Source organism: Podarcis liolepis, assembly GCF_965112155.1.
Source record: "Podarcis liolepis genome assembly, chromosome: 1".
Taxonomy (NCBI): Eukaryota; Metazoa; Chordata; class Lepidosauria; order Squamata; family Lacertidae; genus Podarcis; species Podarcis liolepis.
The window spans coordinates 106,595,663-106,618,896 of NC_139554.1; the positions used below are offsets into that span (position 1 = coordinate 106,595,663).

Genomic DNA, 23,234 nt, shown 5'->3' on the forward strand with positions numbered 1-23,234 from the left:
AGGTACCACCCAGAGTAGAGGCAGCCTACCACCCAGAGTAGAGGCTTGCCAAGAGAGCTAAAGTTGAAAGAACTTCTCCTACATATTTGGCCAACATCCTTTGATGTGCTTTTTACTATTGTAAGATAAAGAGGAAACACTGCCACTATTTTAGATGGGGTTAGAATTATGTGAGAGGCTTATTGATACCATATCTTCCAAAAAATTGCTGTATCTGGAATGGAAGGACACTGAAGAGACAAATGCTCCTTGTTTCATTTATGGTAGCTGGTCATTTATGTTAGGTACATTTTCTAGCATTTCTTCCTTGAGAATAATATTACAGTTTGAGAAAGTTACTATTCATTTCAATAAAGCCTGAGTAAATTCACCTGAGATAGAAGTAATATTTTTTCTAAGCCCCCCACAACCCCCTTTTTTCAATTATAAAGTTCAGCAGCTTGTTTCCACCCACTGTTAAAAAACACACATAAAAAGTTTATATTTTGATCTTTTTTATTCAAAAGTTTTCAAAAGAAACAAAACAGAAAAAAACTAATGATCTAATCAAATTTACAGTTCAAAAATGTCTTTTGGCATTTAACAACAAGTCCTAGGAAACAAAATGACAGAGTATCTTGAACCGGACAAATAAGTTACCACTGGCAAGTTTGTGGCACTAGTAAAACAAAAATAAAAAATTAACTCTCTTGATCATATAGATATCTCTATGAAAATCTTTTTTTTTCAATCTGTACAAAAGGTCTTTCTTCATAAATTATTTTTTTTATAATTTAATGGCTGTCTACTATGTGATGTTTAAGTAACTGATTATTTCTTTATGTACAGAGGTTACATTTTGCAAATCTTACCCAGATAATGAGTATGGCACTTAGTTCAGACTTTTCTAGCAGCATCTATTCCCTCCCTCTAACCCTAATGCTTAGCTAATTGAAATAAAACATCAAGTAGCAAATATCTGCCTGCCCCCACATCTTTCCCCCCACATCTGGAAATACACCAGCTATAGGGAATGAGTTGCAAGAAGTCTGAACTTTGACAAAGCAGTCAATTCCAGGGAGCATAGAACCAATAATACCACAACTTTTTAAACTTTTTTTTTAAAAAAACAAAAGAACAAAAACAAAAAGAAACAAACACATTTCTTATGACTATGTAATTTACTAGAATCTACACTTCTCAGAGCAGCATTGACTTTTGAAACTATGAAATGTCACTGACATCTGTACTTGAATACTCACATAAAATTTAAAAACTTTAAAAAAAAGTGAAAAGAAAGAATTGCTTAGGCCTAGCTCCTGAGCTAGGATGATTTGGTCTGTGGTAACAGGGAGGGCCAGCAACCTGTCCCATTACAAAAGGAAATAAGCCTTGAGGTAGATAACTGATCATACACAGCTGACCAGACAAGTACACAGTTTTGGAAGACAACTTAATTTACCGTTTGATTTAATACACATGTGATCATAATAAAATGAGCTTTAATAGCAGTGAGTTTTATCATCTAATATGTAAAAAGTACAAATAACAGTGTATTTGTTAAATCAGGAATTTCATAGTTTCAAAATTGTATTTTCTTCTTCTTCTTTACACTTAACACTTGTAGTGATGATGTAAAGTGTGGCACTGCTTGGATCCAAGTCTTCCTTCATGCTTTTTGTTTGTTTGTTTGTGTCCATACATCAATTAAAAATTATAAAACCTAAATGCAAATGTACAAAAAAAGGCACATTCTTCTAACCGCAAACTGGTCCGGCAACAAAATTAAAAGAGTACAGAAGACATAACTGCTGAGACAAAATCAGAATTATTGGTTACTGGCTCTTTGTTCTTTGGTAAAGTTACCTTTAAAAAGTGCCAAGTCTTTATTTACCTAATATAGAGAGCTAGTACCCAATCTAGTATGTTTTCTACTTACATCTCAGCTTATGTTTTGAAAAAAGTCTTTTAGCTTTTGCCTTTGCTGTAAAAGCAAACGCTTCTATTTGCTATTTTCTCTGCACAGCATCATTCTAAAGCACTATTCATTACTAGAAAGGAAGGACAGAAACATTCTGTGGATTCCCCATCCCCAAAACTCCCCCACCCTAAAACTAGAACATCAATTATCTTCTGGAAAAAGGCAAAAAGATTTTTTTTTTTTTTACATTGCATCATACAGCAGAGTTCCTAACTAGCAGAGGAAAACTAATTGGCATAAGGCCTTACAAACAATTTATCCTATTAAAATTTCCCCAGTCAGAAAATGTGTTTCACACAAAACATTTCCCTACCCCCCAATCTTGCATTTCACAACCTTACATTATTATGTGAGGGGAAACAAAATCATTAAAAACACCTACTACACATTTTTAAAAAGCCAAATTTTTCAGCAATTTTAATCGACTACCTGTTAAAAGCCCTATCCTGCTGTTTTACAAGGCATAATAGACCAGCTCATTTGGTCAAAAGCATTCTACACCATTAGTTTGGACTACGTACTGAAACAGCTACAGCATTAAAAGAGTTAAGGCAAATTGGAATTGATAGAAAAAGGATAAGACACTTCACACTACCTTAAAAGAAAAAGAGAGAGAGAGAGAGAAAGCTATGAAAATAGACCCTACAACTGCAACACTGCACTATAGCGACACTCACACGGCAAGCACAGAACATCGGCATGGATGTTTTTACTAGTTTAAACTTCAAAAAACAAAAACAAAATCTTAATACGGTAAAACAAAAACAAAAACAAACCAAGAGACTGATTCTGTCATGCACGTGAACATGTCTCCATTGCAATCTGTGCATGGACAGATTCTCCCCCCCCCCATTTATTTAATTATTTACCTTTATTTTATTTTTTTGCGTCGTTAATACTTGATAAAAAATTTCTTACTAAAATAAACCTGTTCAAGGGGGGAGGGGGAGGGAAACAGCTACTAGGATGAATTTAAGGATTTTTTTTTCTTTTTCTTTATGCACCTTATAGAACTTATAGCAAAAATAGTTTCAGTTGATTTCATTATAAATAACGTTTTCAAGAACCTGTGCAAAACTGTCAATAATTTCTAAAGCACAATTGATCAGTAAAATCCATGATTGTTTCAGCCTTTGCATCCTTCTCCAGGCGAGGTCAACAACACATTTCTGAAAGAGAGAGAAAAAGTAAAAGTAGAATTCAATTGTACTCTTCTGATTCATAGCATTTATAGCCTGTGTGACCTGACTCTGTGAGTCTAGAAATAGAAAAAAGCAGATAACTACATATTCTTTGTGCCTGTGTATGTACAGGCAGATTTCTGCATGTGGTTACTTTGGCCAAAGGGTTTGTACTTCTGGTTCCTGGGACTGCATTAAGCATATAGAATGGAGAAGCTATACTGATCTGAGCATAGAGGAAGGAGACATACTTTTCCACATCAATATCATCCACTTAATTTATTACCTCCACTTCACCCTAAGATTCCAGGGTGCATTACAACAATTTAAAACACATTACAAGCTTTTAAAAACAACTTACAATCACAAATGCAGGCTGGATCCTTCAAATAGGCCTCATGTGCAGGGCAGAGGATGTTGTTGTGGGGCAGATTCATGACCAAGTTACAGTAAGATAAGGTTTTCAAAAAGACTCAAGTTCCTCAGTGTCAACACTCAAATGTGTTGAAGATACATTGAATGTTGATGTTAGTTATCTCACAACTGCAATCTGAACTAAGTGACAGTGGGCATTAGGATCATGTTACACTGACACCACGCCAGTTGCAGTGGTTCCCATCCATTTCCAGGTCCAATTCAAAGAACTGATTTTGACCTTTAAAAGTCCTTTGTGACTTAGGATGAGGATACTTCAAGGGCCACTTGTTTCCATATGTGCGTGCCTGTAGCTACAGCTGAGATGCTCTGCAGGTTCTCTTGCCTTGTGAGGCAAGGTCAGCAGCCTTCTCTGTGGTGGTGCTCTCTGGCCTCCCTAGAGAGATCTGCCTGGCACCTACTTTGTTGTCCTCCTATTCACAGGCACAGACTTTCCTATAGGATTGTGCTTCTCTTTGCCACTAACTCACTGAAGTATTGCTGCCATCTTCAATTAGCAATGAAGTATCTCATGTATGGCTGGGGCAATCCAGTCAGATGGGTAGGGTACAAGTAATAAAATTATTTGAATAACAAATGTATGAATTTAGGTAGTGCCTTTATCTAAAAGCTTATTTTAAAAATGATTTAATGATTCCAGGTAAAGCTGTTAAATCAAATATAGTAATATGGCACTATTTGGAACAGCTGCCACACATGTATATGGGGATGGGTCAATGGGCCAATGAAAATTATAGATCCAGTAGCTCGGTGCCCGAAACAATTTGCTGCAACAGCCATAAACAGAGAACTTGGTAAATCGCTTTATCTGGAGTTGTTAAGTCACTTTTATAATACGTTTGACAAACTGATACTTCATACAAGCCAACTTTGGTAAGTCACAGATATTCTGAAGATGTTCAATGTACCAAGTGTATGGCATCTATGGAACATGCATGCAGCTTCTCAGTTTGTTGCATCACTAAGTGAACATCAAAAAGGCTCCAGAAAATGATTGGAAGTGTCTGAATATACTACATGAAGAGTGTTTTCCCTCCAATTATTTTTTTCAAAGAAACATGAAAGCAACTTTACCTCACAATTACTTGTTTTGCTGATAAGTATATGGCGAATGATCACTGGACGTCTCTACTGTAACTTGCTGTTGACCACTGGCTTCCTGTGAGAGAAGAGATTGCAAGCAGGAGCATCTAATTATTAGCTGTGGTATTACAAAGGGTAAATTTGTCTTGAGTTTTATCATTGACTGCCTGTGCATCTTCCATAGTTTATATCCCTTCCTGAAGAGCACTCGGGGAGGGGGGGGGCAGATGCAGGATTCGTACCAATGACATCTTTTGCTTATTGCAGCACTGATGTCATTTCAGCAAGTTACATTTATTGAAACATTATGTATGATGTAAATAATGGATTTTAACTAAAAGGCTCTCCCATTAATTAAAAAGAAAAACTACCTCAACTGGAACAGCTGCTGTCTGAACGTGTGTGTACTGGGGTATGTAGGCTCCTTGCATAGCTGTTGTGGCAGGCATGTACTGCAAAGGAAAAAGAGATTAATGTACTCAGCTAAATGAAACTAATACACACAACAGATGGTTCGACCCAAAACAAATGTGAAAGGAAGGGAGATAAGCCACTAGTAAAGGTAAAGGTAAAGGTAAAGGTACCCCTGACTATTAGGTCCAGTCGTGACCAACTCTGGGGTTGCAGTGCTCATCTTGCTTTATTGGCCGAGGGAGCCGGCGTTTGTCTGCAGACAGCTTCGGGGTACGGCCAGCATGACTAAGCCGCTTCTGGTGAACTAGAGCAATGCACGGTAACGCCGTTTACCTTCCTACCAGAGCGGTACCTATTTATCTACTTGCACTTTGACGTGCTTTCAAACTGCTTGGTTGGCAGGAGCAGGGACCGAGCAACAGGAGCTCACCCTGTCACGGGGATTCGAACCGCTGACCTTCTGATTGGCAAGTCCTAGGTTCTGTGGTTTAGCCCACAGCGCCACCCACGTCCCTAAGCCACTGGTAGTGCTCCACAAATGCTTTCAAAAGTGTGATCTAATAAACAGGTTGCACAACACTTCCTTTACATGAGGTTAAACAGAAAAGACCATCTTTGAATTTCACCTTTCTTATGCAGCATTCCAGCATAAAAGATAATGCAGCGCAGCCCTTCAATGATGCATGCCCTCCACATGCATTAGCGTGTCTTTGGATACCACCCAAATAATTCAAAACACATAGAAAGCCCAACAGCACTGGGTTTTGTTTTTGCTTTAGGATGTAAGAAGAAAAGGAATTGGGTCTTCTCAAAATTGCTGCTAAGAGTGATATTTCTAAAGACACTGGCAATACATCTTCCCTTTAGGACAGAGGGTCCATTTGGCAATGCCAATTCTTATCCCCAGCCTAGGGACAAGGAGATGACAGGATGATTTATGCTGCGATCCAAAAACATACATCCATAGTAGTGTTATCAGCATTGACAGTTCAGATAACACATTTTGGTGGAGAACCCCGTCCAAGCCCCCCCATCCCCTCTATTCTGATAGATAAAGGAAGATTGGCAAGATTCAGCCTTACACTTCTCAAAGCTGTCAATGGTAGCCAAGTTTTACCTCTTTAATATTAAAAGTAAAATTTCCCCAAGTGACTAAGATGCATTGCAATAGAAAATGGATTTATAATGCACATGCAATTACTGGTCAGTGAAAACAAAATATGACAGATGGAATACTCTAAATGCCTTTCCTATGGGCAGAATATATAGTAAAGATGTCAGTTTTTTTCTGGGTGTTATTATTATTATTATGATTAGAATTGCCACGTACTGTTCCAGTGCTGCCCAATGAAAGGTGACTCATCTGCTGTGTCAGTGGACTTATCATTGATGCAGGCTGCAGTGACATGGTGTGGTCCATGGAAGGAGTTAATACAGTACCCTGTAAGAGTTGGGGGGGGGGAATTGTTTCAGATTAAAGCAGTAAAGTTGTACACAGCTTCTGTTGGTTTACGTTTTATTGACACATGTTCAATTTTTCTTTTGTAAAGGTGCATGCAATTGAAACACTTCATTGATAGCCAAACATGGTGATGTGACAAATACAGTAATAGTAAGATCCATCTATGGGTCAGAAAAAACTTGAGGGTATACATGAAATCCTGCACCTATGAGTCACTCTAGTTTGTGTTTTTCGCCAAGAACCCATGTGATTTGTAGCAGAAAAAATTCTACTCTGAACTGCAGCTCCCTTATGAAACTACAGTTCATTCATGGGATAATGTCTTACAGTGATGTCAGTCTAACCCTCTCAATGCCCAGAGATTCTAGTTATCAGGGGTTCCCCTACCGAAATGAATGGGGGAAAACGAAACTAGCAAAGCTAATTGGGATCCAATCTATCACCAGGAACTTCATTATCCTGTATAAAAGTCCATGTTTTGCAGTTGCATCTCATTGGGATTCTTCCCCCTCCCCGCAGTCCTTGAAATATTCTCACTTCCCTGCTTGTTTACATCTCAAGACAAACACTTGTTACAAAGCATTGCATGGGTCTGTTGGGCCAGAGAACAAAATTTTATCCTAGGGGATTAATTCTGCTCCAAGCTGGCTTTATCTTAACACGCTCATGATGCAAACAAACAACACTAATTTTTATTTATTTATAACATTCTTCCAGGGGAAAAGAACACTATTAGGGTATTGAAATACATTGAACACCTTCCATTATCTTATTAGGCTCCTAATATTTCCCTTTGGCATTTTTGTTATTTCTTCCCACCCACCACCCCACTACCCCCAATTATGAACCTAGTATTTCACCAACCCTCATCTCCATTTTCCTTCCTCCAGGATTTCCCATTAAGGAATTTAACTTTGTGGGGTTCAACATACTCCAAAAGGTTTTGCGTTAAGACTATGTGTTTGGAATGCAATGCTAACAAAGTCAGTCTTTTATATTAAACTGGATGAATTTTGGAATCAGCTATCAAAGTTATTCCCAGCTAGGACTTTAAAGGAGATTAATGTTATACTGGGCACTATACAGAAGAATATGGGCTCTGCCCAGTTTCACCAAAGCAGATATCTGACTGCACAAGCTGCTTTGCCTAATTACCAGCAATTTCTCCTGGCACATTCCAAGTATTCAGTGTGGCTCCTCTGACACTCAGGAGAGGTTTGCAGGTGGTTGATGTGCTGTGTGTGTTCTGCAGTGGGTAAGGAGCAGGAAAGCCCGTCCCCTACTTTTGTAATGCTGGATTCAGCCTACTACGTTCCAAGTATGGGCATGGATTTTAACTGGTATTGAGAAAATCAGTTGCAATCACACCTCTATTGGCATTTTACCTGTGAAAAATTCAGCAGCCAGTGATAGACTGCAGGCAACCCAAAACATGCATGGTGATTGTTATCCATGGCTTAAACTTGCTTTTCTTTAAGTACCCAAGTTAAAGTACCCCCAACCACCTTAATCTGGAGCAGCTCTCAAAGAGTAAGGGAATGAAGAACTATGACCTCCATGTCCTTCCTGCCTACGTGCTTCCCTGAAGCATCTGGCTGGCCAGTGTGAGAAACGAGATGCTGAACTAGATGGACCTTTGGTCTAATCTGGCAGGACTCTTTATGTTCAGCCAATAGGATTTTTTTCTGACCAAGTCATTTGAGAACTGCGGACTGTACTGGGGTAAGGAATTAAAACACAAGCACTGTGTTCCACAAATATGGGGGGGGGGGGTATCACTGCCCCATAGGTTGCAAGGTTCTTTAAATTAAATTCAGTGTCAAAAATGTGCACATAGAAAAAGTCAAACCCTAACCTTTAGAGACCACAGACAGGGAGCTTTTGTGTGGCAGAACTATACATCTGTGGGAGGCTTACATGATACAGCATAATAGCCCAGCAATCTCAGTGCCTTGTCTTTAACTGCTTTGCTTTCGATTTGCATATTGTTTATTATTTTGGAACATTTGTTAAGTGCTATCATTGCACTTGTGAGAGACGAATCCAGCTATTCTAATTATTCTAATAGGAAGTATCAAGAGAATCTAAGTGTCCAAGACAATTGCATTTGCTTTCATATGTAGAAAAGGCAAAATCAAAGATGATTCGGATTTTGATAGCTGTACGGAGATCAACACCAATACTTTGTCTATGCTAGATTCTAAAGTGCTATTGTTTGCAAGCCGTGACACTGCATACATTAACACAAGAAACCTTTATGTGTATTGTCATTGCTGTATGAATACGGTTCTCTTTTGCATCTGCCATGCAGCAGTACAATGTAGGAGATTAAGAGGCATGTATAGTCTGTGCGATATTTATATGTTAATGGAGCTTTGTTCCTCCCCTGCTCTGTACAGGTGTGTGCATATGCTTCTTCAACAACAAACTCTTAATTACCTTGGCTCTTTTACCTGGGGAAGGGCTGTAGCTTACTAGTAGAGCAATTGCTTTACATGCCAGAAGTCCAAGGTTGGATCTCCAGGTAGGACTGGGAGAGACCCTGACCTGGAGAGCCATTGCTAGTCAGTGTAGACAATACTAGAAGGACCAAGCAGCTTTGTGTTTACATTAACCTCTTCCTTACCTCTGTCTTTTAATCAAAATTTGACTTCTAACTTCCATGAGCCCCAACCAACACAGCCAATGGTCAGAAATGATGGAAGTTGTCATCCACAATATCTGCAGAGCCACAGGTTCCTGGCCCCCAATGCACAGCTTTCCCTCTCCCCCCTCTACTACTCCCAGTTATTACTTCATTCCATTGGATGTTGCCAGAATCAATTCAATAGCCACCCATCAAGATTCTACTGTTCACACTAGGAAGACTTGGCATAAGGCTAGGCTATCTATTATTGGGCTGCAGAAAGCCATACCAGTTGGATATTATTTAGTGTGGGCATTAAGAAATAGCACCCACCAGAGAAAGAAATAACTAATGAAAATGAGGAACAAATAAGAATATTGATCCTAAGCTGACATAGGTGAAAGTATGCAAACTTACAGGATGCTGCATTATATATGGTTGAGGCTGCATCCATGAAGGGCTCTGTAGATAATGAAAAGGTTTTGTTTTGTTAAGAAAACAATATCCACAACTTTAATGTATATATTTCACACATTTCAAAGCATCATGCTTTCATCTTAACTCATTGTTCTGGCCTTCATGGCCTGCCTACAAGTGCTAAGAATTGCAATAACCCTTTTTGAAGCACAAGAATGGGAAAAGCCTGAATTAAATCACAGCCTTCTCCTTTCTCTTATTAAGTGCACACCCCCCAAAAAAAATCTATATTATGCACAGACAATTTCAACAGAAGCTCTGAGGATCTGAGATGGTGGTAGTATGGCACAGAGAGTAAAGAGAGAAATCTCCAGTTCCTCAAGTTCACTCTTAGGAAGAACTGGAATGAAAAGTATGATCAGTTCAATATTCACTTTTACTCAGCATGCAGCAAGCCGAACACTGACAATCCTATTCCGACATCACAAAGACAGCCAGAGTACAGGATGTGATCTTCTCTGTGTGCTTTTCTCAGAGAGCATGGAGAGGGAGTGGTTCTGCTAAGTGGTAACATCTGTTTCCTCTCTCTCCAACTGACTGAGATTTGCATTATCAGAGATGGCTTGAGCCCTGGTAGAATGCCCAACTGCGATGGCAGGTTAACTGCAGAAGATTCTCATAAATATGCTCAGCAGCTATTCTGCTTTTATTTTTGAAGGGAGGGGGAAATCCTCCGTAAAAGTAACAGCTAGTTGGGAAAAGTAGAGATTCAAGAAACTAGGGGAAATTGTTCCTTAGGTCTGATAAGGAACAGCTGGAAATTGGGAGGCGGGGTAATGGAGAAGAAGCTATTCCACAACATACAACTGCAGCCCTAGATCCTTCTTTGTTTGGATAACTAAACAAGAGTGTTTAAATGCTGCTTTCCTTTTCCAATAAGTACTGATTAGAACTAGAACAACATACTGATTTGGCAGTTTGGTAGGTTTAGAGACTGACTGGAAAACCAAGTGTAAGTACAATTTGCCTTTTAAAAAAAATCAAACTGAGGACCTGAAGTAAGAGGAGAGTTGTGATGCATCCTTCTACCACTCCCTCCTGAGGCAGAGGGATGGAGGCTCTGTTCTTTGATCTCACCCATCACTTTTCACTGCATGTTCTCTTGAGCCCTCCTTTTCGGTTGCTTTTGGGAACTTGCAGGCAGGAGAATTCTGGGGAAGTGGCTAACATACCCAAATGAGGTGTGGTGCAGATGTCCCCAGAGTCCCTTCTCTGTATGGAAGCTCCAGTGAGGGCAGGGGGGCTTACTGTTCTCCTTGTGACCAGCCTAGCATTCAGCCTATCCTAACCCTGAGGAGAGCCGCAGGATCTTGTGTTGGCTGAACAAAGCTCTCTTCCCTGAAACCAGAACAGTTTCCTCTTCTAATGGGCCAAGTGTTAACACACACAACTTTGACCTTTGCTACCAGAGATATTTCCTGGAAGCATGAGGGGAAGTGTGCATGTACAACCTTCACCCACAGCAGTTCAACCCCACTTCCCAAACCATGCCTCTTTCCCATGCTCAGTGTCTTTAGAAAGAGAAAGAAAGAGACTCACAAAGGGAATCAAGAGAGGTTGAGAGTAAATGGAGTAGCAGGATTCCCCTTACCACTTCCCACCCATTACTCCTAATCTGGTGGCCTATAAATCCTGGAGAGGCTGGTAAAGTGTCCTGAGAACACATGGGATGTAGGGTCAGACCTCCACAGAAACCACCTGTGAAGAGTTTGGGGCTAGAAGGGGAGCTTGCTCACCACCCTCATTGACTCTGAGCCACTGTAGCAACTTGTCTTGGCATCAGGGAATGAACACAAGCTCTCTCTTCCCCTTCATTGCCAAATCCTCTATGTGTGGGGTACTGTGCTGAGTCAAAGGAAAGCAAACAGCAGGACATTTGCTTCCTTGCAACCATCCATCTTTCCCCATTGAGACTGGCTGAGGTCTTTCGCTTTAGCTCTTCAGAGTGTCCCTGCACCTCCAGGCAGTGTGTATTTAAAATTGCTGACCTGAACCAGGTTTTGGGGGGAGTTTACTGTGCACTTGCAGGATATGTTTGAAAGTGGTAAGCAAGCTCTCTTTCACATAAGCTTGTCTTGCCATTACTCATCTCCTCACTGAAAAAAACCACAATGACATCTGCCTTAGCAGTAAAATTAAGCAGACAAGCTTCTATTTCATCATACTCCACACACTGATTTCTGTTCTACAGGAAACCAAGAATACTTCAAAAGCAAGTTTCTTGTGTTTCCCTTTCTGTCTCCAGCTGTTTTATACATAGAATGACAAAAATTGTAAGATATTGCATTCCACAAAGCCTTCATGTGAGCTCTACACAAATTCCTACCAAGTATTTTAATAGCCCATCCTTCCATCTTGAAATACAGACCTGGTATGCAGAAACTGGAGAAGCAATATATGGCGTGATAGACGTCTGAGTGATCATTCTGTTTGTTGCAATACTGTATGGCGAATGATAAAATCTAAAAGCACAAACACCTTTATTAATACCTTTAAAAGGGTACCATGGAATAACTTATATTTATTGTCTGATTGTACATACCCATTTTGTAAAGCAGCTGTAGTTGGATCATACGTAAGTGTCATTCCAGCCTTTAGGGAAAGGATAAAACATATACTCAATGAAAAGATTGGCTACCACTCCAAACCAAAACATTAGCACTAGCCCATCTGTCTGAAATAGTCAAAGTTGCCAGTACTGCCTTATGCTTTGTGAAATTTGGTTGGCACAAGTGATATGCAGTAAGTAACCTGTTTTGGATCTCCCTTGTGCATTAAAAGATTATGGACCCAATCCAGAAGCTTCTTGCAAGAACATGGAGCTTCTGAATACACAAGGGCTTCCTCATTCCCTACAACACCAGGACAGTTTTGCTTCTATTACGTTGCAATGGCCGCTCTGCAATTATACACCAAAGTACCATTGGACCCATGTGTGTATCCACTGTATAATTTTTTATTATTTTTATGTGCACCACTAAGAAACTTTTGTAATTAAGTGGCTTATAAATACCTAAATAAAGAAAGTACCATCTCTTTTGAGAAGCTGTTGGTAAAATCTGCCTTGATGAAAACTCAAAAAGGCCCAGCTTACATGCATGTGAAACAGTGTGCAGGAACACAGCTGAGATGTTAAATTATGTGCAGTAAGTTCTAGAGCAGTGGTTGTCAACCTGTGGGTCCCCAGATGTTGTTGGACTACAACTCCCATCATCCCTGAGCTCTAGCCTTGCTAGGTAGGGGTGATGGGAGTTGTAGTTCAACAACATCTGGGGACCCACAGGTTGAGAAAGGCTGTTCTAGAGTGATGTACTAGCAGTGGGGCAGTATTTGCAGCCATTTTATTGGGACGCCCAACTGGCTCCAGTGTTATTTGCCTTCAGACACCAGGCTAAAAGCTGGCTTTAAAAATAAAGACTATTGGGTCAGTGAATCTTGCTTTTCTAAAGCAGACGATTTTCTGCTTCCCTGGATTTCCCCTGATTAATTATATCATGCTGATTTGGTTATAGATAGTTGACTATTTATCTACTAACTTTGCTAGTGTTTTTATTGAGTTTGTTTGTGAGCTACTATGTATTATTTAAGAAAAGTCAGCCTTAAACACACACACACACACACACACACACACACACACACACACACAGCAAAAGAAAATACATTCATATAAAATATTTACAATGGGTTGCATTCATATAATTACAATGGGTTGTACTCAACATAGGACTAAGGAGATAGAAATGTGTGTGTTCATGGAATTATCTCCCCTCCCTTCCTATAGTGCACTGTTCTGGTAGTTTTCCAGCCCCTCAAGAACAGATTCAGGGAGGGTGTGTAGGGGGAGAAGTACTGCTGGCGGGAATTCCCATTGCACTCATGGGAACCCTAGCACTGGTTTCCGCTAACACAATAAGTTGGTTGAATATGGCCCAATATTTTAAACAGTGCATTTAAATATGTCAAGTAACGAAGCGGAATGAAGGATTGTAATATTCCATTGAACAATGCAGGAGGACACCAAGGCAGCACATCTCTTTGTGACTATTATTTTTTTAATGCACATCCATAGACACACACACACACACACACACACACACACACACACTAACTAAAGGTTGAGAGGAGGACTTACAAGTCTCACCTCGCCTTCTCGGTGCCACGCTCTTCCATTCTGTATATATTTGTTCTGATTCTGTCTCTTTTTTTGTCCTCCATCTGCAAACTTGCACAACAAAGGTTCTGCAGGAGCTAAAACAACAACAAAACAAACCATTTAGGAATAGTCTACATAATAACCTTTGTGGTATCAAAATAAAGTGCATTTCAAAAGTTGTCACTTGTGAAAAGATGTTACATAGTAGGTTTTCCCCAAATTATTTTGCTTGGAAGCCATAACATTCCGATACATGCTTAGTGCCCAGTGTTTCCATGCATTCCCAAACATCCTGATTGCAAAGATTTGCTATGTTTTAGTAGATACAAGCACTCCAACACACCTACATGTGACATTTCTTCATTATTTCAACAAAGGGCCATAGCTGAAAAAGGATGGATACATAGAGCTGCTGCATTAATTGATGTAATTTGGAAAGCCTGATTTCTTTAGGAGCTCCGCAGATGCATCAGAGCACAATGAGCTCTAGACTGAAGGAAGGGTCTGCAGTGTGGAATCTGTTTTGATGTTATGATCAAAAAAATAATCTGACAAATGGTTTACACTAGGGGTCAGCAAACTTTTTCAGCAGGGGGCCGGTCTACTGTCCCTTGGACCTTGTGGGGGGCTGGACTATATTTTGAAAATAATAATAATGAATGAATTCCTATGCAAACTGGGAAGAATGGGGTGGGGGAAGGGCAGGTGTAATAAAATAAAATAGTGTGCATTAAAGCAGGGTGGGGCAGGCTCCTCAACAGACAAGCTCACCCACTACCATGCTGCTCATCCTCCCGCCACCCCCCAAAACACACACACACATAGACCCACAATCGCCCCACAGAGAAAAGGAAAGCAAGTTCAATATGCAGAGAACAGCCGAGGCGAAGGAGAGATGGCGGCTCTGCGGAAGCAGCACCAGGGGGGGGTGGAGCTGGAAGAAGAGGCAAGGGGGGCAAGTAGTCGTCGTCCCCCAGCCCTAGCCACCTTCCCGGTTTGCCGCCTGCCTCACTTGCCGAAGGGTTGGCAGCGGTGGCATGAAACAGGCTTCCTCCCCGCCTCGAGAAAGAGCTGCCGCCACCACCGCTTTTCGTGAGATGGGTAGGCAGAGTGAGCTCATCCACTCTGGTCTCTGGCCCACAGGAGCACTAGGGTGGCGGCGGCGATGGCGATGGGAGGAAGATTATTATTATTACTACTACTATTTCCCCAATGGCCTGACTTAGAGGGAGAACAAGAGGGGAAAGGCCGGTGGGAAAGCAGAGAGAAAGAGAGGAAAGAGGATTTTTGTCCTTCCACCATCTAACTCCCCACGCGCACTCAGCTTCTGGGGGCACAAAACAATACAAATACTAATAACAATATTAATGATATCGGGGTAAGTAAGCAAGCAAAAGCCACTGAGGTAAACCAGGCACGGCGTTTGAGTGCCAGAGCCACCACTGCTTGGCCTCTTCCTCCTGCTGTGATCGCCGAGAGTCTGGGCTTTGAGGCGGGTGGTGGGTTCTTAAATGGCCGGGTGGGCCTGATCTGGCCCAGAGATGTAGTTTGCCAACCCCTGGTTTACAGAGAATTCTCCCCTCATTATAAGTTTCTGGTTACAGATGTGCTATATATGAAGTCACACCTACATGCTCTGTCACTTCATTGCTAGCAGCTAGTCCAACTCAACTTCATCCAAAAATACTGTATCTGAGACAAAAGTAGTTTTCTTTGCCTCTGGTATTAAGTCTACTTTGGCTTATTCACTCATGCACTTAAGTGATTGAGGTGCATGTGTGCAATGGCCCTAATGAAACCAATGGGGTTTACTTGCAAACAAACAGCTTTAGGGCTGAGGTCAGTCACTTAAATGACTTAAACGACATTTAAACCTGTGTGGAAAGACCTAGGATTGGCACAAAATGGCCATCAAAAAAAGCTACATGTTTATTGTGCTACTTTATGCAACCCATGAAAGAAACTAGTTAGATACAGGTATTCACTGAACATTATTTACGTAGGTGCTCTGGTTGGATTACTTATATAAATTTTTAAATGAGGACACTATAAATTGCACTCAGGACACACACAGTATATGTTCTGGCATGCTTCCGAAGCCAGCAGAATCTTGGAAGGCTAACTCTGAGCTCTGCATTCAAAAGAAAAAGTGGCAAGTTATGAGCAGAAGCCACTTGAATTCATTTCTATGGTTTCCATGTCTGGTCCTTTCGTTAAATGAAAACACCCTTTGAGTGTTTCAACAGCATCCCTTTACTTACGTATTGTTCCAGTACCACAGATTTCTACAGAAAAGGGTTCTCTGAGAGAGTAAATTACTTTTGACAACCATGCAACTAATGGTTAAGGGCATAGATACAAAGATGCTGCAAAAGGGTTGAGTGCTTTTTTAACTCTTTCCAGTTTGAGTGCTTTTTTAACTCTTTCCACTGCGCAAGCCAGAAAGGTGACTTTCAGCGTTTTCTGTCTTGTTCTATATAAGTATCATATTGCATGATGAGCTAGCAGGTGGTTTTTACTTAATCTGATAACATATGCAGGTAACCCATGCAAGTATTATTCCTATTTTACAGACATGAAACCCAGGCTGAAGAATTGAGTTTACTAAGCAAGCTGGTTAAATGCAATAACCCAGTTTCCAAGCTCCAAGTCAAGCGCTCATGTCCTTCATTATAGTTCTTGTTCTGTTTTTGAAGTTTCACACAGCACAATTTCAGGAATGGCAATGCTTGTCTCAGTCATACCCCATTACTTAAATGCACCACCTGCATCTGGCTGAAATAGAGTCCTTCTCTCTTTTTCCTTGTTATCCCTAATCACTGAGTGGAAATGCTGTTGTAGTCTTGGCTTGTCACACTTTTTGCTAATAATTTCCTTCCTCACAAATCTACAGTTAGGTAACATCCTAGACAGACAAAGATGCCTACAGAAATGTGCTGTTTCACAAAATATACAACCCATGTTAGAATTGTGTATGTCGGAGTGATTAAAAACAAAACTGAGATCATGGATGAGTGGCACAGAATCAAACAATCAGCTTGAATGTTCCAAGGTGTTGTGGCAATTCCCCTCCTGCTGTGGTTTTGACAGCATTGTGGGTTGCACTTAAAATGGTAACTCACGTTCTTATATGCTGTTTTGGACTGAATCAGCAATGTACACTTGGGCTTTCAAACAAATATTTGATGACATTCCCCACTAAAGGTGCCTGAGTAAAATTAGCAGTCACAGGCTAAGAGGACAAGCCCTTTATGGATTGTCTTTTCTCACAGTGGAAGGAATTTCCCCGCAAGGACCTGTATTAGGACCAGTGACTTTACACTTGTTCATAAATGATCCACACAAGCAGTGAGGCAGACAAGTCTGCATATGACACAGAATTATTCAGGGTGCTTAAAACCAGAAAGAGATTGCAAAAAAGGGATTTCAAGCGGTTCCAAAAGTGAATGTCTAAACTGAGTGAATGGGCATTAAAATGGCAAATGCGATTCAAGATAGGTAAGTGCAAGATGGTGAGCACTGAAGCAAAAAATTTACTAGCCCCACATTGATGGGGGCCTGGGATGGTGGTGAATGATCCGGACAGGGATGAGGTTGTTATTATTTATTATATTTGTTAGTCACATTTCTAACATTTCTAACATTGATTGTGATGAATTAATTGTTCAGTGAAAATGTCAAACCAGTGTGGCAGTTATGAAAAATGCTAATTCTATGTTAGGGATCATTTGAAAGGCATCGAAAAATAAAATTTGCCACTATCGTAATGTCTTTATTCAAATCTATGGTATAACTTCACTTGGAATACGGGGCAAAATTTGGATCAGAAAGGATATTGTAGAGCTGGGGAAAGTGCAGAAAACGGAAAACCAAAATGGCTGCAACTGGGCTAGTCCCACTATGAGGAAAAGTTACAATATCTTTTTTGGGAGAGGCAGGGGAGTGAGTAAAGTGGGAAATGATACAGACATTTAAAAAATCATGTACACTATGGAGAAAGCAGGTATGAGCTACATTTTTCTCCCACTCATATAGTATTAAGCCCCAGAGTCATCTAATGAAGATGACAGTTGGGGTATTCAAGATGGAAAAAATGAAGTGCTTCTTCACACAGCACACAGTTAAAACTTATGGAATTTGCTACCATGAGTTAATAGAGGATAATGCAATGGCTGATAGTCAAGTTGGGGGGGGGGGAATTGAGGCAAAAAATATACTAGCTCCACATATACATGGATGATGTCTGATCTGGTGGTGAGTGATGACTGATGGGGGAAGAATAGCAGGAGAGAGCTGTTGGGCTCCAATGCTTGCAGACTTCCATTAGGCATCTGGTTGGCCTCTGAAGGAAACAGGATATAATCCAAAACATCCGGAGAGCACCAGGTAGTGGAAGGCTGCTTTAATGTTACCTTGTAGCTACCACAGGCTGTGCCTGAGACTATGGCAGGAAGTGTAATCTTCAGAGTCGATCTGATCTGTTTGTGCGCTCTGAAGTTTTAACGTAGTGTTTCCACATACAAATTTACAAAAAAACCTACTAAAACTAAGTATGCATGTATTTTTTTTACCAGCTGGTCTAGCCTACTTGAGTCTGTTTGCACAAGAATTTCCTGATCTGCTTCACACTATCCAGGAGGCCCGACCTCCTTTCTTATAAAACTATTTAGCTATTCCATTTTCAGTTCCAAACTCTTGTTATTTTAGCTAAGCTGCACTATGACAGCATGCTTTTCTTAAACAGATGTTCCTCCTCCTCCCACACCTATTCCATTGCCATCTTCTGGATTCTCCGTCCATTACGCCATTTCCCCCATCCAACTGAAATTTGCCAATTTACCCTAGTTTCTGTGAAACTTGGCGTTACAAGCATTCTTATGCTGCAGATTATTACTCGCCCTTTACCTGGGAAGAGCTTTGCTAATGGTGCGTCTCCTGAACTTGGGAGTGAAGCAGTGCCTGCCCTCTCTCACAAAGCCAAGAAACAAAGTGAAGGTCCAATGAGACAGATGACTGAAGACACACATAGGGCTCCAGTAACATAACAAGGTCAGCTGAAGGCATATGTGTGCACATGCACATGTAATTATGAGGAAAGGAATGTGGTGTAGTGGAAAATGGCTTTGACAACCTGCTCTGAGAAGGGAGATCCTGTAGGCCTCCATATGGGATCACCTGCAAGAGCTAAGTCAACCACAAATAACCAACCATTCAAAATTATGCTGCAAATTCTATAACATCTGGGAAGGTGCTATAGTTCAGTGGTAGAGCATTTGCTTTGCCTGCACGGAAGTCCCAGGTTCAATCCTCGGTACCTTCAGTGCTTTGAAGAATTAGCCATGTCCCTCCTAATAGTGATACTAACCTCAACCCAGATTTGTCACTAAGTCTGCTGCTATTTGTATAGCTCCACCCAAATGGCCTATAAAGGCAGTAGCTGCTATGGAGTCTGTTAAAGGTTAGTTCCTGTAACATGAGAACTGAGAGTTTCTTAGTAATGATAGGAGTATGGCACAGCAAAGGTTAATTTACCTTGTCCCATCAAACTGTGTATTCTGCTGGTCAGAGTCAGGCTGCTCAAAAGTGGCTGGTTGCTAAGTCAGCCCAGTTACCTAAACAACAGGTGTTTGCAGTAACATGGGAAAAGGAAGTATATTATCTTTCTCTTTGTTTGCACTGGGGGCATCCTGGGAAATTCTACACTGAAATCCCATTTTGAAGAATGTGTGGCTACCACCCACACCAGAGAGAGGGAGAGGGAGAGGGAGAGGGAGAGGGAGAGAACCAAAACATGGGATATAGTCTGAAGGTACATGAGGTCACAACCTTGCTGAAGTTCAGCCGGTCTGAGGATGACCATTGCCTGGATGAACAATCACCAGGGAATCACATGTATGCAGCCTTGGGCTCCATGATGAAACAAAGACAGGATATAAATGTAAGAAAAATAAATAAATATGAATACCCTACCTTTGATTTCTTTCTTCACCTGAATTCTGCCATGCATGCTACTATGTCTCTTCTTTCTTATAGGATACAATTTTACTACCCCCGGAAAGTCAAAGAAAAGCACTATTTATTGTATAGTAAATTTCCTCTCTCACTCTGTTATTGTCTTCTGTCTTTCTGGTCATATTAATCTAGTCCTATCCAGCAATAATCTGCTACTCCCTGGCAGAGGCTGATAGTAAAAGGGTGTCAACTCTTGGCTTCAAAAGAGCCCATAGTAAGAAGTGCAATCAATTATCATGAGCTGACAGCTTTCCATCATAAGATGGGTTGGGAGTCTCACAGCAGCAAGTGAATAAATTACGCTGCATTAGGAGAATGCCTCATGGACCTTTTTTTTTGTTTCCTTGCAATTTTTTTTGCACTAGAAAGATGCAAGTTAATTTAGACAGGAAGAGGGGGGGGATCTAAAATTATCATCTTCATCTGGTATTTGGGTATCAGGTTTTCTCATCAAGATTCATTCACCTTCAGTGCTATTGAACAAACTCGCAAAGCCACAGGAAAAAGGGGACTAATTAAATAAGCCTTATTTGTTCCCTTCCCTGCACACCTTATCTAGAACTATTTACAGCTGTTGGGAGGACCTGTGCCCGAAGCTTCAGAGCAATCCTTGTAAAGCAGCAGAATGTTACAATGCTCAGAGTAGCAATGGCCTATATTCAGGGTCTTCAGCGTCCAGACTCACATGGTTTTCCAGAAAATGGCATAATGCTTGACTACAAGCACAGTAGTTGGATCACTGGAGTCAACAGCACCCTTAATCTCTCTGCCTATACTCAGCAGCAGACTGGAGCTGTGTAATACAAATTCAGAGAGCTGCCTTCCCTTGTCAGAGTTACAGTATTCTCAGAGCTTCTCCTATTATATGCAAAGATCTATAATGTAAAGAAAATGCTGCTGTGATCACAGAAATACCACCAACTATGCTCACTTGCTCAGTTCACAAGTTGCATGTGCCCTCATGAATACATTCTGGGAATGATGATTTGGATGTTCAAGTAAAGGTGTGTGAATTCGTATTGGGTCTACAAACCTACTAGCCCACAGGGAAGGACTCAAGGGAAAGGTAAGAAAGAAGAGATGTTTCGGCATTCCTGAAATTTCTTCCTCAACCCCCCAAGGGCCTGAACAGCACAGAGTGTCCTTCCTCAGGGCTCCAGACAGTATGTAACAGGGTTATTGCAGTGCTCTTCACCCTCCCTTTAGAGGTGGTGTTATGCAGGTGCAGCTTGCACAATCTAGTTACAGGAATCATTAGATTGTAACATTTTCAGAAGAATACTTAGACCTACCTGAAACTCCTGGGGGTGTTTTAATAAATTTCCCATTAAAATGAGCAATTACTGCTTCACATTTTTCTGTCGATTCCATCCTGTGTAAAAGACAAAAATAGGAGATAACTGTGTAATATTGACTTGCACATGTTTTGCTTTCTTATTAGGTCACAATGACAAAGCCTCCAGCCCAGTCCAGTCGTAATGACAAAACAAGGCTTGGGCAGTATGTGGATAAACATATGACTTGTGCACTCCCTTCATCCCTTTGTGCACTGTGATGTCTTTCCTCATGGCTTGCTGGCCATTGTTTGCCAGAACATGCAAAGTGGGCCAACTGCAGTTTTCTGACAAAAAGGGAGGCAGTGAATCTTAGTAGATGAACCCAAGATGAATCCTGTAGTGCCAAACCAGGGAGAGAGGCCATAGCTCAGTGGTAGAACACATGCTTTGAATGTAGTGTGTTCCTGGTTCACTTCCCAGAATTTATGGCTGGAAAATCTCCTTGAGAGATGCTATTGGTCAATATTGAGATGGATGGACCAGTGATCTGACTCATTATAAAGAAGCTTCCTATGGTTTGGAATTATGTCTTTGTCCATATCTGTCTATCTCACTGTCTCTCCCCGGCTCCCCCTACAAGCTCTATGCAGTGCTTGCACATTTTTGTATGTGTGTGTGAGAAGGATGCTTTAATTGTGTGTTTTGAAAAAATAAATTTGGAGCAAGATTTATGCTTCCCCCCCCCCATCATCGTTCCACTATTAAAGACTGAAAGTAAACATTCAAATGGCAGTGTTTTTCTCATTGCACATTGGAACTATCTAAAAAGGAAATTCAACTTGTCTTGGGTATGAATACAGTTTTCCTTATTTAGTTTAACAGGTTTCTTGTGTGTAATTACTAATCAAATTCAACTTAGTATATTACCTTTGTATGGATATGGCAATACTGGGTAATTATTTCTGAGTACTCATTGTGTAAGAACCCTTAAAATAACTGAGCCAATTAAAAACATGCAAAGAATAAGGCAGCAATATTAGGATTGGAATAGAAGGCAACTAACAACTTGTTTGATTGCAGTTTAATATTGTCTAATAAGTCAATATTGCCCTTGTGTCAGTCATGTCCCATCTTTTAGCTGCAAGAGAGCAATAAAATTCAAATTGCACCTTAAAGCAAAGGTGGTGCGAAAGCCCCTTTTTCTTCAAAAGTCGAGGCCCCACACCCATTCCTCTAAGACCAGCCTTTCCAAACCTGGTGCCCTTCAGCAGTTTTGGACTATAATTCCCATCAGCCCCAGCTGCCATGCTGATTTAGACTATAACATCTTATGTTCTTTAACCACACCCACCTTTAAACATACACTTTTGTGGCTGGTACATTAATAAAAAGCTGTTAATGCCAATATTTGACATTTGCACAACTCTCTATTACAGTACTAATAGGTGCATGCCATGCATCCTTGAATATTAATTGACCCATTAATATTTTGGTTAAATGATCAGTCCTACCATCTTTGTTTTGAGTTTCTTGTCATGGTAAGATACTGTTTTCCATTGCTAAGCACCTCCATTTTACTTTAACTATAATTGTTCTGAAGATACTATTCATGAAGTGATATAAAAGACAGCTACCATCGTACCTTGCAAAGCCAACCCCACGACTTGTGCCATTGGAATCACGAAGTATTCTTGTAGAGATAACTTGCCCAAAAGGTTTCAGCATATTCTCCAGCTCTTGTTCATCCATTGAAAGTGGCAAATTGGAAATATATAGATTAGTTGGATCCTGCTCTTGTTGCTGAAAAAAGCAATAAAAATAATAATATTACTTTTCAGATGAATATTGGAAATTTTGTACATAGAATTGTACCCATGAGACTTACGTTGCTGTGAAAGTCTCCACAATAAAGTGGTACCAACAGCAGTCGTAGCTAAATGTGTAATTTTGAAGTCACTGAATAGCAGTCTCTCAAGACTTCCCTAGGAGATCAATGAAACTAGAGAAACGGCTGTGGCCAAAATGTATGATTACATCTATTCATCGTTACTACCATTCACAGAATAAGCTCTTCCTTCTTCTGACAACATAAGCCATTATCGTCTCTAGAATTACATTCATGGGAAAATAAATAGATAAAAAGGAATGTATTTG

The 23,234-nt window shown here is 40.5% G+C and overlaps 1 protein-coding gene across 4 annotated transcripts in view; it reads right to left on the minus strand.

Moving 5' to 3' along the window:
* Positions 1 to 477: 477 nt before the first annotated feature.
* The window catches only part of RBMS1 (RNA binding motif single stranded interacting protein 1), a 113,903-nt gene continuing 91,146 nt past the window's right edge, over positions 478 to 23,234 (minus strand). For 2 of the 4 annotated variants that reach the window (XM_083494902.1, XM_083494900.1), the window contains exons 5-14: positions 22,723 to 22,880; positions 21,096 to 21,175; positions 13,780 to 13,886; positions 12,181 to 12,230; positions 12,007 to 12,100; positions 9,579 to 9,623; positions 6,404 to 6,514; positions 5,031 to 5,111; positions 4,651 to 4,735; positions 478 to 3,129 (exon numbers count right to left, since the gene is read on the minus strand). In XM_083494902.1, the coding sequence (XP_083351028.1) occupies positions 4,658 to 4,735; positions 5,031 to 5,111; positions 6,404 to 6,514; positions 9,579 to 9,623; positions 12,007 to 12,100; positions 12,181 to 12,230; positions 13,780 to 13,886; positions 21,096 to 21,175; positions 22,723 to 22,880 (804 nt within the window). In that variant the 3' untranslated portion in view covers positions 478 to 3,129; positions 4,651 to 4,657. Of the gene's footprint in view, positions 3,130 to 4,650; positions 4,736 to 5,030; positions 5,112 to 6,403; positions 6,515 to 9,578; positions 9,624 to 12,006; positions 12,101 to 12,180; positions 12,231 to 13,770; positions 13,887 to 21,095; positions 21,176 to 22,722; positions 22,881 to 23,234 lie in introns of all 4 variants that reach the window. The other 2 variants (XM_083494901.1, XM_083494899.1) reach the window with 1 other exon arrangement.